The 18,575-nt window shown below is 39.3% G+C and overlaps 1 protein-coding gene across 1 annotated transcript; it reads left to right on the top strand.

Annotated features, from left to right (window-relative positions):
• Window positions 1–7,677: 7,677 nt before the first annotated feature.
• On the top strand, window positions 7,678–18,157 carry Emc7 (ER membrane protein complex subunit 7). The gene is made up of 5 exons (XM_055599096.1): window positions 7,678–7,971; window positions 11,900–12,019; window positions 15,392–15,530; window positions 16,943–17,023; window positions 17,696–18,157. Exons 1-5 carry the CDS (start codon window positions 7,739–7,741, stop codon window positions 17,846–17,848), a joined length of 726 nt encoding a protein of 241 aa, XP_055455071.1. The 5' UTR covers window positions 7,678–7,738; the 3' UTR covers window positions 17,849–18,157.
• Window positions 18,158–18,575: the final 418 nt, after the last annotated feature.

The raw sequence follows: 18,575 nt of genomic DNA, 5'->3' as shown, positions 1-18,575 counted from the left end.
TTTTATAATAGACTGCAAACTATTATATCCATGCTCTAGCAACCAAAATTTAGGCCCATGGAGGACTATTTATATATATATATATGTATGTATGTATATGTACACATATATATGTACTTTAAATGTGAATGCTTTTTAATAAGGGGCTGAATGGTTGGCATTTGAACTGCAATAGTATCTGTCTTAAAATGATAATTGTATTATAGGGAAATATATTTAATTGTATCATTAAGCTTTCTAGGCTCAGTCCCATGCTAACTGCAGCTAAAGTATATCAATATTATATTGATATACTTCAGTAACAGGGAAACAGCTATTAAAAATGATGAGCAATTCACTGCACACTGCTGGTGCTATGTTTAGGCAGCATCCTATCTGAACACTGGAGGAAGTCTAACTATCTGCTTCTGCCTGTTAATTATGGGAGCTCAACAACCTGCCAGGCATTGCATGGTTTCCAGTCTTACTTGTAGAATTCTGAATTAGTCCTTAGTGAACCACAGCCAACTTGTTGTTAAGCATAATAAGTAAATGTTTAGGGTTCATGACACATTTAGGAGGCTAAATGACAAAGTGTCATTCTTTTTTATCAAGTAAAAAGGAATAAAATGAAAGATAAAATAATGGACCTGCCTTTATTATATGTGTCTTTGTACTAATAGTCATGAAATATGATGTCTGGGGTTTTCTGGTTAAGGAAGAGGAGTCCCCAAATCATAGGGTTGCCTGTCATAAACTCTAGCTAGCAGAACAAAAAAATTTAATGTCCTTTATTGTGGTTGAAATAAGAATGATCCTCTTAGGTTCATATACTTGAATCCTTAGCCCTTAGTTGGTGGTACTGTTTTGAGAAGGATTAGTAGGTATGGTCTTGTCATTCAGAACATATAAGTATATGTTAACATCAGAATGGAAGTTAGTGTTGGGGATGTGAACTTGCTTATATTTCCACAGGAAACACAAAAAAAAAAATGTGGATACCATCAAAACTAATAAAGTTCAGAGTTGAGCAGGGGAGGTTGTCTGAAAACTAGGCTACTGAACCAAACAGAGCAAAGAAGAGAGCCTGACCAACCAACGCCTTCCCCAGTCAGCCAGAAAATCCAGGACAAGAAATGTTCAGCACCTAACCACTGACAGACTTATGAGCAAGGCTTTGGTCTCCTGCAGTACAGAGCCATCCACAATGCAGATCAACAACAGGCCTATGAGCAGGACTTTAAGACAGACTATGCTGAATAACATATCCTGCATGTCCAAACCAAAGGTTCACAGAGCTGGGGACAGAGATCAAGAGACTTCAGCAAGGAACTCCAGAACACAAGGTGCTAGAATACAAGACAGTCCAAGAGTATAAAAGGATCAGGAAACAGTACTCAAGTTACAGCAGAGAGAAGCATCGCTGTGAGGTTCTTATCTCAGTTGTGGATATGCTCCTGAGAGATCAACAGAAAGATCACATCAGACACCAGAGAACCCTGGAAAAGCCATTGGAAAGAACGGAGAAGAAAAAAAATCACAACAGTATCATGGTTACAGGGAGCACCGAGGGCAGCTTCAAACTGTATAATTACTAGCTAAAACAAATGGGGCAATATGTAGTGTGATTTATCTGAACACCTGGCCCTTTAAAAATCTCAGTTGCTGGTCACCTGGTCCTTTGGGAATTCTTCGCCCTTAGGACTGCTTGGCCCTATGACTTTCAGTACCAGTTGCCTCCTGGACTTCTGGGAACAGGACAGGATATAAAAAGCCAAAAGAGGCTGACAGAGTTTGAATAGGGTCAGGGTGGCAGTGGAGTATGGTTAGAGTAACGTTAGAGAAGACAGTTGGTGCAGGAAGAAAGAACATTGAGTAATGTTAGGGAAGAAGGCAGTTGGTGCAGAAAGAAGACTGAGCATAGTGAAAAGACAAGGCAGATGAGCCAGAGAAGATATTGTTAGAAGAAACCAAAACACCCCCGCCCCAATATACACACACACAAACACACACACACACACACGCACACACACAGACAAGCTACAGAGATTAGCTGGACTATTTGAAGTAAGTAAGATTTAAAAAGTCAAGAGGGCAAAAATCATCCACAAATAAATGGCAGAGTGTTTGGGGATTATCATAGCTGAAGTTTCTTAGTAATTCTAGGGTTACTTTGCACTGGTCTACCCGTAGAAAAATGCAAATAGATCCATATTTATCACCCTAAACAAAACTAAAGTCCAAGTGGATCAAAATAAAACCAGACACACTAAACCTGTTAGAAGAAAAAGTGGGGAAGAGACTTAAACTCATTGTCACAGGAGACAATTTCTTGAACAAAACACCAACAGCACAAGCTCTAAGATCAACAATCAAAAAATGGGACTTCATAAAATTGAAGGGCTTCTGTAAAGCAAAGAACACTGTAAACAGAACAAAACAACAGCCTACAGACTGAGAACGGATCCTCACCAATCCTATATCTGATAGAGGGCTAATATCCAGAATATATAAAGAACTCAAGAAGTTAAACACCAACAAACCAAGTACTCCAATTAAAAAATGGGGTACAGAGCTAAACAGAGAATTCTCAATTGAGGAATAATGAATGGCAGAGAAACACTTAAAAGAAATGCTCAACATCCTTAGTCATCAGGGAAATGCAAATCAAAATGAGCCTTTACATTACACCCAGCAGAATGGCTAAGATCAAAAACTCAAGGGACAACACATGCTGGAGAGGATGTGGAGAAAGGGGAACCCTCCTCCACTGCTGGTGGGAATGTAAACTAGTACAACCGCTTTGGAAACCAATATGGCGCTTTCTCAGAAAATTAGGAATAGTGCTACCTCAAGATCCAGCTATACCACTCCTAGGCATATATCCTAAAGATGCTCAAGTATAAAATAAGGATATTTGCTCAACCATGTTCGTAGCGACTTTATTTGTAATAGCCAGAATCTGGAAACAACCCAGATGTCCCTCAATTGAGGAATGGATACAGAAATTGTGGTACATTTACACAATGGAATACTACTCAGCAATTAAAAACAAAGAAATCATGAAATTTGCAGGCAAATGGATGGAACTAGAAAAGATCATCCTGAGTGAGGTTTCCCAGAAGCAGAAAGACACACATGGTATATACTCACTTATAAGTGGATATTAGAAATATAATATGGATAAACACACTGAAATCTATAGTCCTAAAGAAGTTAAATAATATGCTTAATCATCATTCAGAAGGACAAACAGTATAGACATTGGAAGTGGGAGAAGACAGGAAACAGGACAGGAGCCTACCACAGATGGTCTCTGAAAGACTCATAGTCAAACTTTGGACAGAGTGCAGGGAATCTTATGGAAAAAGGGACAGATAGAAAGACATGGAAGGGACCGGAGCTCCACAAGGAGAGCAACAGAGCCAAAAAAATCTGAGTCCAGGGGCCCCTGCACAGGTCCTTGTTCCAACCAGGGTCCATGCATAAAGAGGACCTAGACCCCCTGCTCAGATGTAGTCTCCATGTGGGTTCCCTAGCAAGGAGGAGGGGCTGTCTCTGACATGGACTCAGAGGCCAGCTCTTTGATCACCTCCCCCTGGGGAAGAGCAGTCTTGCCAGGCCACAGAGGACTTCCCCTATCAGTGGACTAGGGGAGAGGCATTATAGGAGAAGAGGGAGGGAGGGTGGGACTGGGAGGAGATGAGGGAGGGGGCTATAGTGGGGCTACAAAGTGAATGAATTGTAACAAATAATAAAACAATTAAAAAGGGCTGACTTCCCTTATAACTTAACATTTCTTCTATTTTTAATATAATTTTTTTTTATTAGTTATTCACCTTTATCCCAGCTGTAGCCCCCTCTCTTGTCTCCTCCCACTCCCAAACTCCCTCCTTCTTCTCCTCCCATGCCCCTCCCCCAGTCTACTGATAGGGGAGGTCCTCCTCCCCTTCCATCTGACCCTAGTCTATCAGGTCTCATCAGGACTGGCTTCATTGTCTTCCTCTGTGGACTGGTAAGGCTGCTCTCCCCCTCAGGGGGAGGTGATCCAAGAGCCAGCCACTGAGATCTTGTCAGAGACAGTCTCTGTTCCCCTTACTAGAGAAAACCACTTGGATACTGAGCTACCGTGGGCTACATCTGTGCAGGGGTTCTAGGTTATCTCAAAGCTGAATCAAGACCAGGTAAATAACTTAAATAGTCTTATATCCTCTAAGGAAATAGAAGTTGTCATCAAAAGTCTTCCATCTAAAAAAAGGCCAGGGCCTGATGGTTTCAGCAAGAGCTAACACCAATATTCTTCAAATTATTCCACAAAATAGAGACAGAAGGAACATTATCAAACTCGTTCTATGAACCCACAGTCACGTTGATACCTAAACCTCACAAAGACCCAACAAAGAAAGAGAATTTCAGGTCAGTCTCCCCTTATGAATACTGATGCAAAAACACTCAACAAAATACTCGCAAACCGAATCCAAGAACACATCAAAGATATCATCCACTATGACCAAGTAGGCTTCATCCGAGGTATGAAGGGGTCGTTCAATATACGGAAATCCATCAATGTAACCCACCATATAAGCAAACTGAAAGAAAAAAAAACAAAACACATGATAATCTCCCTAGATGCTGAAAAAGCATTTGATAAAAAAGTCAACATTCATTTATGTTTAAAGTCCTGGAGAGATCAGGAATACAAGGCACATACCTAAACATAGTAAAGGCAATATACAGCAAGTCTATAGCCAACAACCTAAATATCAAACTAAATGGAGAGAAACTTAAATCAATCCCACTGAAATCAGGGACAAGGCAGGGCTGCCCACTCTCTCCATATCTCTTCAACATAGTTCTTGAAGTCCTTGCTAGCGCAATAAGACAATTAAAGGAGATCAAGGGGATACAAATCAGAAAGGAAGAAGTCAAAGTATCACTATTTGCAGATGATATGATAGGATACATGAGTGACCCCAAAAATTCTACCAAGGAACTCCTCCAGCTGATAAACACCTTCAGCAAGGTGGCTAGATACAAAATTAACTAAAAAATAAATAAATAAATAAAAAATCAGTAGCCCTCTTGTATACAAAAGACAAATGGGCTGAGAAAGAAATTAGGGAAACAACATCCTTCACAATAGCCACAAAGGATATAAAGTACCTTGGTGTAACTCTAACCAAGCTAGTCAAAGACTTCTATGAAAAAAACTTCCAGTCTCTGAAGAAAGAAATAGAAGAAGATCTCAGAAGATGGAAAGCTCTCCCATGCTCATGGCTTGGCAGGATTAACATAGTAAACATGGCCATCTTACCAAAAGCAATCTACAGATTCAATGCAATTCCCATCAAATTACCAACAGAATTCTTTACAGATCTTGAAAGTAAAATTCTCACCTCCATATGGAATAACAAGAAACCCAGAATTGCTAAAACAATCCTCTACAATAAAAGATCTGGAGGTTATCTCTACCCCTGATCTCAAGCTGTACATTTCTATTTAGAAAGCCAGTTTGTGAAAGTGGCTTGAGAATCATCCTGACAACAGAGATACTAACAAGCAGAATATTGGGATAGAGGGGAATGGCCAAACCCATTCCAAAATATGTCTTTAAATGATTAGGAAAACTCCAGCATGAGAGTATAATTGATTTTGGAGAGGGGCTGATTCAGTTTTCAAGAGTTACTATAAAACAAAACAAAACAAAAAACCAAAAATCTACAAAATGTTGCAAAAATATCAGAAACACAAAGAATGTTTTTACATTAAGAAAAGAAGAAATAATATCTGTAACAACAAAAAATAACTTCTGATGGTGTAATCCAACACTCCTAAAAATTCCTAAATCCTGGATGTCAAGTTTTGTTTTTTTTCCCTATTCCTGTTCTCCCCCTTGTGGTTAAGCAAGAAAAGCCTGAGGGCCCAGAAAGAAGAGAGAGAGTGTGAGAGAGGAAGCCTAGGAGATGACCTCTCTTTTTTACATCATCAGTAATAACCAAGGTAAGTAGGCCTGCCTGGACTCTCTGTGGTTCAGGTTCTAAACAGGAAATACATGGAAGGCTGGAAAGGAGTGCCTGTAAATTACCCCATCACTACATTTTCTGTGGCATTGTTAGAGGAAAATGAAAGGACTATCTTGATACATCCCACTGGCTAAAAACCAACCGGAAGACAGAAGAGAGAAGAGTTTTTGCAATCCCTAAAGGGTCAACCTTCCAGGGCATAAAGCAGAAAGGTTAGCCTGTCTAGGTAAGCAAAGTACATCTACCACAAGGTCTCTCTAAAATAGTTCACTGTGCTTAGTTTTTGTATTAGACTCAAGTCCAAGGGGGATGTTACAACAGACTGCCTCTCCTATGATTACGAGTTGGGGATCTATACAACCCAGGTCCTACTTCGAAAATAGTAGAGATAACAGACTTTTTTTGTTTTTGTTTTAACCGTGACTGAAATGAGCACTCGTCTCCTCCAGTGAATGTGTGAAAAGTCCTGTGCTTGATAGCTGAGGGGTTTAAAACATTAGATACTTTGGTAAATGACAGTAGACAAGAGAATAAGGTAGAAGTGGGGAGACAGATCTCACTGGGTGTTTGCAGCTGGTCCTCTTCCACTCTTGCTCCTACAGAAAAAAAAGCAACTTCCAAGTTCCTGTCTTCATTATCAGAACCGGTACTGATCATTCATTAGATACCTGCACGTGTCTAAGATATCAATAAAAATGGGTTGCCAAAAAATACACTTGAAGAAAATAAAAACTTGGTTTTAATTTCATGATGTGGCAGAGGATGGAGACCTCAGTTGTTGAATATAGGAGGTTGGGGAAGAGCGTCAAGGTTGCAGTATTAATCTGGTAGGCCTTCCACAACAACCCAGCTGACCGCAGCAAGAAAAAACTCCACACCAGAGTAACTGATATGCCATATATGTGTGTGTGTATATATATATATATAAAAATATAAATATATATAAGCAAAATATAAAATAGAATGAAAATAAACGTTCTTCACGTATTTATTTTTTTTGGTATTTTTTTAATTTTTTTTTTTATTATTAGTTACATTTTGTTAACTCTGTATCCCAGCTGTATCCCGCTCCCTCATTCCTTCCCAAACTCACCCTCCCTCCCTCATCTCCTCCCTGCCCCTTTCCAAGTCCACTGATAGGGGAGGACCTTTATATACAAAAAAGAGTTTGTTTTTTTTTTCCTTTTCAGCCCAAATTTCTGCATTTTCACTATCTATCGGGAGCTTAGAATATTTGGCTCTTGCATGAGTTTCAACTTCTGTAACTTTTCCATGGAGGCTGAGTACACAGGGTAAAAAGCACACCTTGCTCTAAATATTCTTTTACAGAGATCTTTGGTAGAAAGAATACTTAGCCTCAAGAAAATGACAGAGTCCGTCTGACACGTTAGCTACAGTCCCAGCACTCAGCGCTTCAGATCCTCGTCCCTCTCGGTCTCTTTATCCTTTTCTCCCATGAGGTCTCCGGCACCTGCGAGCCCCACAGGAACAAACATCCCGCCACCACTCCGGACGCTCCCTCCCTAACACCTTTAAGTCCCAGCCCTAGGACGTTCGGAGCGTCGCTTCTGCGTCCTTTCTCCTGATTGGTCTTCCTTTCTCTCCGGGGGCGTGCGCAGGACGGAGCTAGATCCGGCTCGCGGTGATGACGACATCGGACGGCGGCGGCCGCCGCAGCGGCCTAGAGGCGGGGGAGGGCTTCCGGGCCGTGGGCCTGACTCCTCAGAGCTGCTGTCATGGCGGGTGCTCTGTGGGGCTTCTTTTCCATCTTGCTTCTGTTGCTATCAGGAGATGCCCACAGCTCGGAGGTGCCTGGGGCTGCTGCCGAGGGCCTGGGAGGTAGTGGGGTCGGCCCAGGAGATCGTTTCAAGATCGAGGGACGTGCCGTCGTTCCAGGGGTGAAGCCTCAGGACTGGATCTCCGCGGCCCGGGTGCTGGTAGACGGAGAAGAGCACGTCGGCTTCCTTAAGTGAGCATCCTGAGGGCAGCAGGGAAGCGGTTGGGGTGGACGCTGGAAGGGTATCCAGCTGGGACAGCACGGTGTCTGGACCGGCAATGTAGCTGTCACAGACTGAAGGCACCGGTGAAGGCACCGGTGTCACTAACGGTCTATGCTGGGAGACCTTGGTGAGGTGCTTCAGCAGCGAGGATGACGGACAGTGGTCCCAGGCTCCTAAGACAGTGGGGTCATTTATTTGTAGCATCATTTCGGCCCCTGTGTGGGACGGATCTTGGGCCCAGAGGGCTGATGGTCTGTTGGATTTTTTTTTTTTTTTGCCTCATTTGCATCTTGTCTAAGTTTCTCTGGAACTTAGTTGCAGTCTACATGTCAGTCTTCTGGTAGCTTAGGGTTGTGTAGAAAGATGCTAAACAAGTGGGAATTGTCAAAGCCCAAAGGACTCCCGGTGTTGGCATAGAATGGAAGGCTAATGTTCCTGTTTCTAAAATTAATGGGCTCTGAAGTTATTAATCAAAGAGTGCTGGGGTTTTTTTCCTTTTTTTTTTTTTTTTTGGCCCAAGGTTGTGATTATTGTTCTTTTTACACTTGAATTCGTCGAGGGATTTGCGATGTCGCAGCCGTCATTTATGCCAGACCAGGCTTTCTCAAGATTACTTACACATAATTGTTCTTTTTTGTTCTTAAGAGTATGGAATTCATGTTTATCTTGGAAGGTGGGATGAATTTTTAGCGCTTTGATTTGTCAACAGTCTTTTCACCCTTCTAGGCATGAATATGATTTTAAATTTTATGTTTTAAATTTTGCCACAAGTATTTGGAGTTGAAACTATGAACTGAAAGAAAATATTTTTTTGATGGCTTTGTAGACAAATTTGTGATATCTGAAACCCATACATCTTAAATGTGGACATTTAAATTTTTGAATTGCAGATTCTGCAGATTGTTAAAGTTCCCTTGTGGGAAATTCAACCTCAGAATAATAAATAATGACAGATTGGCAACCAGTATTTTAATGCTTTCTGTCACTAGGGTACTGTTTAAATTTTATCCTAATTAATGATTCATTAATAATAAAAGCCATTAAGATTTGGAAGATAAGGCTTAATTGAGAATTCAACTACTGCAGTATACAGCACTTTTGAAAACTTGACCTGTGTTTATTTTGATATTTTTTAAAAATACAATGTTATATATATTGTTATATAATATGCAGTATTAGCCTTGCACAGTGAAACATGTCTATTACTTCAGCTACTCATGAACCAGAATCAAAAGGATCATAAGGTAAAGGACACTCTGAGCAACTTAGTTGAGAAAAAAAAAAGCTGGTGATACAGTTTTGTGGTGGGACTTAGTGTGCAAGAGGTCCTGGGGTGATTCCCAAGTATAAATAAATAAATAAATAGAATTTTTATTGAAGAAAATATAAAAACATGTTTTCTTTTTAAAAGTTGCAACAGAAAGATAACAATCTCTAATGTTTCATAGTATTTTTTTTAGAATCATATGACTCATCTTTAAGAGTAAAGCACAGACTGCAATTTTCATTTAACATTTATAAATAATTTTTATACTACTTCATGTTCTTATATTCATATAGACAGACTGATTGAGAGTTGATGTGATCTAATGGCGATAGTCTTGTTGGAAGTAGGTAGGTAATTTGTCTTATAGCTGTTTTGAATAACCAGCATACAAGTTTGACTATACTTTTGGTTTGTGGGGAGGTAGCTTAGGACTTTACTAATGGAAATGAGAGAAGTTGGGGTTAAAGAGTACTCCAGCCATTTTTCATATTGTAATATACATGTAAACCACAACTCACTTGTCTAGACTTCTGGTTTTGTACAGTTAGGTAGTTGTCATTTTGTTTTTGTTTTTGTTTTTGTTTTGATATTATGAGATTGTATACTACTTACTTTTGAAGTTTTTTTAAAGCACAGTTTCACTGTGTGGTTCATCCTCACACTCTTGTCCTACAGTGTTCATATTCTGATGGGATTACAGGTATCTGCTGTCATACCTAGCTTTGATTTTTCTTTTCGTAATTCTGATTCTATTTATGTTGAATAGTCATCTATTTCTTTTTTTTCTTCCCCTCTGCTCAGAAAAAAAAAAAAAAGTTTTGAAATTGATTCTGTCATGGTCCATCAAGAAGCAGAAGATGACAGGATGTAATATACACACTTATGTCCCAGATCTTGGGAGGATGAGGCAGTAGCATTGTGAGTTTGAGGCCATCCTGGGTTATATAGCAAGACTTTTGTCCCCCCAAAACAAAAGAGCAGAATATGCACTAAAATTGGAATAGAGTTTGACAAAAGGATTAAAACAATATAGTCATTATGATACAAAGAAATAATCAGATTGTGCAGTACCCTGTAGCTTACAGCCTCAACACTGTTTATCTAAAAATACACAAAAGCAAAACAAACAAACAATTATATCCTCTGAGCTAGAGGGAAGAGGAAGAGAAGAGGCTACTGGAAACTTGGAAGGGTGTGTGTGTGGAGGGGGAGGCTGCGTGTAGCCATGGTCCTGAGCAGAGCCACTTAGAGATGGCCTGTCAGTGATAAAGTTGTGGAGGAACTATTCTAAGGTCATTTTTTTCCCCTTCTCATAGACATGAAGAAAAAGGTAGAGAGTGGGTCTGGAGGATGTGAGGGTGATATGGCTGTGGCATCTGTCATCTCACTGGTTGTCAGGGTTGATTTGTCTAGACAGGTGTCTCCTGTCTCACCACACCACATGTATTCCTCTTGAAATTGCTAGAACCTCCAACAACACAACACAAAACAAAATTCTGAAGGTATATTTGAGAGTGGGTCTGGAGGGCAGACATGTCCAGCTGGAGAATAAGGTATTTTAATGCTTATGTTTCTGTCTTACCTTAGTATATACTTTCAATGACAAGAAACACATTTCATCTTAATTTTTAATGTCTTTTTCCTTGGAATAGCAGTTTTTCATTTTCTAGACAAGCTAGTTTTGACTTGCAAGAAGAAATTACCAGCTTTTGGTTGGGTATTTTTTTTTAAACGTATTAGGATTAGAGAAAAGATGAAGGTTTTAACTACTAAATTATAGGTTTCTATATAACTAGCCAAAAAGTAACTAAGGTAAATGGGACTGTTTATAATAAATGGAACAATTTTGCGCTGAAATATGTTCATGTGAAAAAGAAAGCCAACAAATATAAATTAAAACTTGAATAGAATTCTCTTTTTAATAATATGAATATATTGAGGGAATTTAATGCAGTTGGAACCCTGCTATTGTAGTAATATACACTGATAATTTCTCTTCACTGAAGATAAGGCTTTAGAGTAGGAAGTGCTCTTTTTTTTTTTTTTTTTTTTTTTACTGCCGTCTGTACCTGCAGAAGGAATCTCTATTACTTTGACATAAGCTCATCTAGTTTCAGAAACTGTTAAAATTCTGGAATATAAGATATAGGCCCAACAAAATTTTGCTAATTTTTGTTTATTTGGGAAGAAGGACAGATTGTGTAGCCCATGCTGGCCATGAATTCACTATGTAGTTCAAGGAGGCTTCAAACTGGCAGTAATCCTTCTGCCTCACTCTCTTGAGTTTTTTGATTGCAGAAATAAATCACCATACCTGTATTTTCTATTTTGGTTAGCTGCTTCCAATTGTTCACATGTTTGTTTGTTTGTTTGTTTGTGACAGGGTTATCTGATGTAGTCCAAGCTATGCTGAAAGTTACTTTGTAGCCTAGGCTGGCCTCAAAACCATGGTGATCCTCCTGGTTAAGCCTCTCTAGTGTTGGCAGTATAGGTTTAAGCCACTACTTCTGGTTTTCTTCTGTCTGCTGTTTTTTTGAGAACCATTGGGAAATAAGCAAGTGCTTTCAAACAGGGAAAGACGAAGGTGATGACAAGTAACTAAGTAACTAAGTATGATTTTCCTTTTCCAGGACAGACGGGAGCTTTGTGGTCCATGATATTCCCTCTGGCTCTTATGTAGTGGAGGTTATTTCTCCAGCTTATAAATTTGACCCTGTCCGAGTTGATATCACTTCAAAAGGAAAAATGAGGTGAGGCTACCTGGTCTATTTAGTATGTTGTTATGTATTACTTTTGGAATTTATAGTGAAGGTTGAGCATTTCTTATTTAAACCACAGTTACTTCTTAAAACATTTAATTTACCTTTGTTTGTAATCTGAGCATTGAGACTGTGAAGTTGAAAATTTTCCCTCTGGATGAATGCTTCTAATATGATAAACTCCTACTATAATTGTATAGAGTTAAGGTTACATTACTTACTGTAGGGGGAAAGGACTATGAAATTTACCATTGAAAGGTGACTTTTAAGTTGAGAATTATTTAGCTTTTTTGAATTAGAACTATTACTCATGACTTTTCATTGAAATATCTTGATAATCCCTCTACTTACTACAAAGTTGGTCTAGAAGTTTCTATAGCTTCTCCTTTACACACTACAAATTTCCCTAGGGGGATTATCAGCTCTAATTGTAAAGTTTAAGTCAACATGAGGATATTAATAAAATGGAAAGAAGGACCTGTCAGATGGCACAGCCAGTAAACATACATGTCATGGAGCTTAGTGACCAGAGTGTGAACTCTGGGACCCACATGATCTCTTGCAAGTTGTCCTCTGACCTCCACAAGTGCACTGTAGCACCTCTGTGCCCACACACATACATATAGCCACAACCTAGATAAATGAAAATGTTTTACCTGGGATACAAATTTATAACATTTCACAAAGTCTAGGAACTTCCAACCTGGTGATTGAAGGTGATCCTTGGTTAATATAACTGCAATAGTAGCACATAGAAATGCTAATTTCTCTGAAAGGTAATGCCGTATTACCTTTTTAAATGCAGAAAAACATTTCTATTTGCTGTATTTTTAACTACTGTTAAAATTCAGAGTAAATAAAGTCTACTTTTCCAACAAAGTGTTTTGAGCCACCCATGAAACAGACCTCTAGGTACTAGATAGTACAGATATTAGATATGAGCTAAAGTAGTTTAAAAGTATGTATATTTACTGGCTGTGCCATCTCACAGATCCTTCTTTCCATTTTATTTAAAGTGATTAAAGAAAAGAAAGACTTGATATCTGTTCTCATTGGAAAAATTACTATGTGTAAGTTTGTAGCATTGTCTCAATTAAAATAATAGTCTTTATAGGATTTAAAAAGAAACAAGATTTCCTGCTTAGACAAGTTATATATCAAAATAGGCAGTAGATACTGAACTTCTACAATAAATAGAGGCATCTAGATGGAAAGATCAAGATGTGTCACTGTTGTGAGTTGGTCTGGTGCTATATGTATACAAATGCTAAATTCTGGACCCCAAGATCTGGTTGCAGTCTGGAGATGGGCATTATCACGTACTCTGAACAATGTTGTGTAAACTTTGTTCCCCAATTATCTCTTATTGGTTTATAAAAAGGCTGGACAGCCTGTAACTGGCCAGAAGAGAAGTAGGCAGGGCTTCCATTCCCGTGCCAGGTCTCAGGTAGGGACCACAATGTGAGAGAAGAGAAGGAAAAAGAAGATTGAGAGAAAAGATGTGGCCTGATAGAACAGATTCAGCTCAGAAAGGATCAATATTGGCAAATAACTTGGGGCTTGTGGCTGGGAAGTAGCAAGACTAGCTTAGAAAACCATACCTGCCTGATTATTGTGCTTAAAGCTTGTTGAATAAATCAATAGGTCTCTGTTTCAGTCACTTGAGCTAGAGCGGGTGAATAGAAAGACCATCTGAAAATTAATAAATCTTCTACAATAGAAGTCTGATGAACTGGAAGACAAAATAAATTACCCAAACTGCAACACAGATAAAGAAATGGACAATGATAGCAATGCAAAACAAACAAACAAACAAAAACCTGCTAGGGCTATAGCTCAGTGACAGAGAACTTGCCATGCATACTCGGGACCCTGGGTTTGAACCTGGTTCCACCACCACCACTGAAACAAACAAACAAACAAATATATTGAAATTTTAAAAGTGAACAATGAGACAATAGACAATTTCTAAAGTAAAGTGGATTATGCATGAATGACTTTTAGTAAGGGTTTTTATTTTATTTTTTGAGGTAAGGTCTTACTTTGTAGCCCTGACTGACATGGAATTCACTGTGTATTTCCAGCTGTCCTCAAACTCAGTGTAGATCCAGCTGCTTCTGCCTCCACTGGAGTCAAGAATGCTGGGATTTAAGGCATGTGTCACCACTCCCAGCTTTAAAAAAAAAAAAACAAAAAAAAAACTTTTTTTTTTCTACATTTCTGGCAAAAATGAGATACTCTCAATGCATTTTTCAAATGGCTTTCTTGATTCATATACTTTTCCTGCAAAATAGTCTTAAAAATTGGGTGTTTCAACCAGGCAATGGTGGCATAAGCATTCAGGAGGCAAAGGCAAGCAGATCTCTCAGTTTGAGGCCAGCCTGGTCTGCAGAGTGAATTCCAGGACAGCCCAGGCTACACAGAAAAACCCTGTCTTGAAAAACAAAACAACAACAACAAAAAAAAAAAATGGGTGTTTCCAGTAATGTATGTCTTAGACCTCAAAAATTTGTAAGTTAATATTTTTGTATGTGTATAGTAAAATAAATTCAGTTGTATACATAATGTAAGAACTTATAAATGGGAAAGATTCTAAAAGAATTTTGGGGGACTTTGCTGTTTTTTTTTTTTTTTTTTTGAGACAAAGTTTCATGAAGCCCAGGCAAGCCTGCAGGTCTCTGTGTAACTGAATCTGGCCTTGAACTCTGACCCTCTGCCTCTACCTCCCAGGGCTAGCATTACAGAGATCGCCACCACACCCAGATTTAAAATAAAGCTTGATATAAAAAGAAAGTAAGGAGTTATATGGACCTGCAAGTGTAGGAAATGATAGAGCTGACAGACCCTAAATCTAATTCCTGTGTACCTTGATGAGTGCTATGGACAGATGCTTTGATGGAACTTTCAAGATCAAAAGTTCAGATGGGGAGCTAGAGAGTTGGCTCATCAGGTAAGAGCCCTGGTTGCTCTTGCAGAGGACCTGGCTTCAATTTCCAGCACCCACATGGCAGCTCTAACGCCAGTCCTAGCATATCTGAGCCCTTTTCTGGCATGCCTAGATACTCAATACACATGGTGTACAGACATATAGGAAGGCCAAACACCATAACATAAAATAATTTTTTTAAATTCTCTTTTTTAAAAAGTTTATATGCTAAAGTGCTTTGGAAAAGCTGAGGTAAGTCTAAGGCATTGCTAACATGAGCAATTCTTAGTCTTGCTTTTTGTTTTGCTTTGTTTGTGTGTAGCCTCGGTTCCAACCCAGGACATTATACATGCTAGACAAATGTCCTACTATTGAACTCTTGCCTGACCCCTAGACATGATTCTCATAGAATCTGCTTTGTCCTGTTTCCTTATCAGAGCAAGATATGTGAATTATATCAAAACATCAGAAGTGGTCAGATTACCCTATCCTCTTCAAATGAAATCTTCAGGTCCACCTTCCTACTTTATTAAGAGGGAATCGTGGGGCTGGACTGACTTTCTGATGAACCCAATGGTATGTATAGAGCATTTTACTAAGCCCTGGTTTGCTTCTAGCAGTTGAAAACTTTAAGCTCCTGTGAGTGGGAAGGGTGAAATTGGGAAAATTGTATCTTTGGGAACAGATAATGAAAGGAATGAGAATTCCACTGTATATTTCGTAAGAAGTGTGCAATTGAAATAAATATTGAGGAAGAGATCAGATTTTGTGAGATATAAGATAGAATGAGAGTATGTACTAAGTTGCATATGGAGTTAACCATTCTACCTCTTTGTATAATTGTATATATGCACTGTCTTTTATTAACTAGCCAGTGTTGATGGTACATGTAATGTTTAATTGTTGCTTGAGAAAGGGTCTCATGGATCTCAGGCTGGCCTTGAACTTGCTATGTAGCTGAGGATAACAGTGAACTTTAGATTCTCCTGCCTAGCACTTGGGAGTGCTAGGATTACAAGGGTTACTACCATGCTTAGTTGTTTAGTGAGTGCTGGGATCAAACCCAGGGCCTCCTGAATGCTAGGCAAGCGCTCTGCCAAACGGGTTACAGCGCAGTCCCTTTAGTAGGGCGTTCTTTCCTCTTGTTAAAACAAGTGTAGTGAAGAAAGTGGTAATCTTGGAGTATTTTTAAATAGCTATTATTGATTCTGAAGCTGATGCTATGGTCCTACTAGTAAAATATAAAAAATGCATTCTTTAGAAGCAAATGAACATTTAAAAATCTGTTTTTAAAAGTTGAATTATCTTAGGAGTCTTCAACTTCAGATAGGCGCCTTACTGATAAATGTTAGCATTATAAACAGTATACATCTAGTGAGGGATAAATTAGTGCCTAAAGCTTATTACCAGAGCTAAAAGGGCAGGAGAGCAGCTGAGAAGAGAAATATCAGCAGTGGGACCCCACCATTTTCATCTTCAGTGTTCTCATTTCTGAAATTGCACAGAAGTGTGTCAAGTGCTTGAGGATTCTAGGTTATCCTCAGAATAAATGTGCTCAAGTAGTTGCCTTGTACTACGCTGCAAGCTGTGGGTGGTGTAATTGACAAGAGCAGCAATGCAGCTCAGAGGAAGCAGCACAGATGCTAGTACAGAGCAATACAGTACAGACAGCCCCTCTGGAATCACAATCCCAGTGCCAGCTTGCAGGAAGAGGAGAATGAGCAGACAGTTCCATTTGGAACTTATTTGTGTTAAAACTAAACTCTTTACAAAGATAGGAGGCATGCAGAAGTGTGGTGTCAGTAAAGCCCGGGCACACAGGCTTTATCATCAGATGCTCCATAGCATCACACAGCGCCCACCTCCTCACCCACGGTGAAACATTCTGTTCTGTGGACACACTTCACTCTTGTCACTAGTTATTAAAAACAGATTTTGTTTCATAAGCTAAAGTGGAAGAAAACATTTCTAAGTTTTTCCTTCTTCAGGTTATGATGATGGTTCTTCCATTATTGATATTTGTGCTTCTGCCTAAAGTGGTCAACACAAGTGATCCTGACATGAGACGGGTAAGCTGACAGCCAGCCATGGACTTTTGAGTGGTTGTGTGTCTTTTTGAAGTGGCATTCTGAACTTGTGTGTGTGCACTGACATGCAATAAGTGGGTGTGCCCACGGGCGCTGGAGAGCAAACCCATGGCTTTGCACTCTGCCGTATTCTAACATTGACAGAGAGCAACACCCTAGTGCAGGTTTTTAAGTCTGGTTTCACATAGAGTCTCGGTTGTCCTTGAACTGCCTCAGCTTCCTGTGCTAGCGTCTGCTTTATGTTCTGGAGCTTGTTCTGTTTCACTGCAGCAGTGTAGCTGTAGCTTGAGCACTTTCAACTTTATCCTAGTTCCCATGGCAAATTTCTTCTAGGACTTCGTATAAATGCATTCAATTAGCTGTTTCCATTAAAATAAGATAAATTCAGTTGGTTGTCTTGGTAAACACTAGCGGCTTTTCATGTAGCTGAAACATTGTACCTACCTTAGCTTCTTTGTATGCATTACTTGTTTCACAGTTGGAATACATAAGATCCCTAATATGCCTAGTCCAGATATTTTGATTCCTTAATCAATTTTTGCTTACTAACAGTCTCTTGAGAGTACTTACTCAATTTATATGTGTATACCTGCAAATGATTCAGTAGATCCAGGGGGGAGCACCTCGCCTATCTGATGCTTTCTTTCCCTGCAGGAGATGGAGCAGTCAATGAACATGCTGAATTCCAACCATGAATTGCCTGATGTCTCTGAGTTTATGACAAGACTCTTCTCCTCAAAATCCTCTGGCAAATCTAGTAGTGGCAGCAGTAAAACAGGCAAAACTGGGGCTGGCAAAAGGAGGTAGTCAGGCCCACAGCTGCCATTGCACAAACTTGGCTACACCAGGTGGCATCCACGTCTTGATGGAAAACCATGTGAATTGACTACTGTAAACTGAGTCATCCTGAAAGTTGATCTTGTACAACTGTTGTCTATGTTAATTCCTTAACACATGTTTTGTACTTGGTACACAAGAAAACCCATCCTTTGTCTGTATGAGGTCAATATTAATGTCACTGAATTAATTACAGTGTCCTATAGAAAATGACATTAATAAATTATATGAAGTACTATACATTATGTATATTAAAGAAGTCTTAATCCAGAGATAAAATTATATTCTGTCATTTGTTGTTGGTTATTAATATTTATTATTAATATATCTTTTAGTTAAGCAGCGGTTATTCCTAAACAGCCGTATACCCGAATTACCACACAGAGACTAGGATTTATTTAATTAATCTAGAGCACAATGCTGGGTAATAGTTACTCTATCCTAAACCTCCAAGCCTGCTTAGTTTCCTACCATTCAGATTTCACCCATTATACTTGCTTTTAATCATATCTTAGGTCCAGTTCATTTATCCACGTGGTTCCAAGACCTCTCCTCCCCCTTGTCCTCTCCTTCCTCTTCCTCTCTAGACCAGGATGTGCCACCCTATACTTCCCCATTGCTCAGCGTTGGGGCTGGTTGTTTTAATTGACAACACAGAGAACAAATGGTGGCATGTTTACACAAACTTGAGACAAGT

This window comes from Psammomys obesus, unplaced genomic scaffold, assembly GCF_907164565.1.
Source record: "Psammomys obesus unplaced genomic scaffold, mPsaObe1.curated_primary_1811, whole genome shotgun sequence".
Lineage (NCBI taxonomy): Eukaryota > Metazoa > Chordata > Mammalia > Rodentia > Muridae > Psammomys > Psammomys obesus.
The sequence above is the reverse complement of the archived record's forward strand: the minus strand, read 5'-3'. Positions and strand labels throughout refer to the sequence as shown.

Excerpts from the sequence above, each read along its gene's own strand:
- Emc7 (XM_055599096.1), top strand. The coding sequence starts at position 7,739 with ATGGCGGGTGCTCTGTGGGGCTTCTTTTCCATCTTGCTTCTGTTGCTA. Across the intron at positions 7,972-11,899 it reads GAGCACGTCGGCTTCCTTAA|GACAGACGGGAGCTTTGTGG; the intron begins GTGAGCATCCTG and ends TTCCTTTTCCAG. Across the intron at positions 17,024-17,695 it reads GTGATCCTGACATGAGACGG|GAGATGGAGCAGTCAATGAA; the intron begins GTAAGCTGACAG and ends CTTTCCCTGCAG.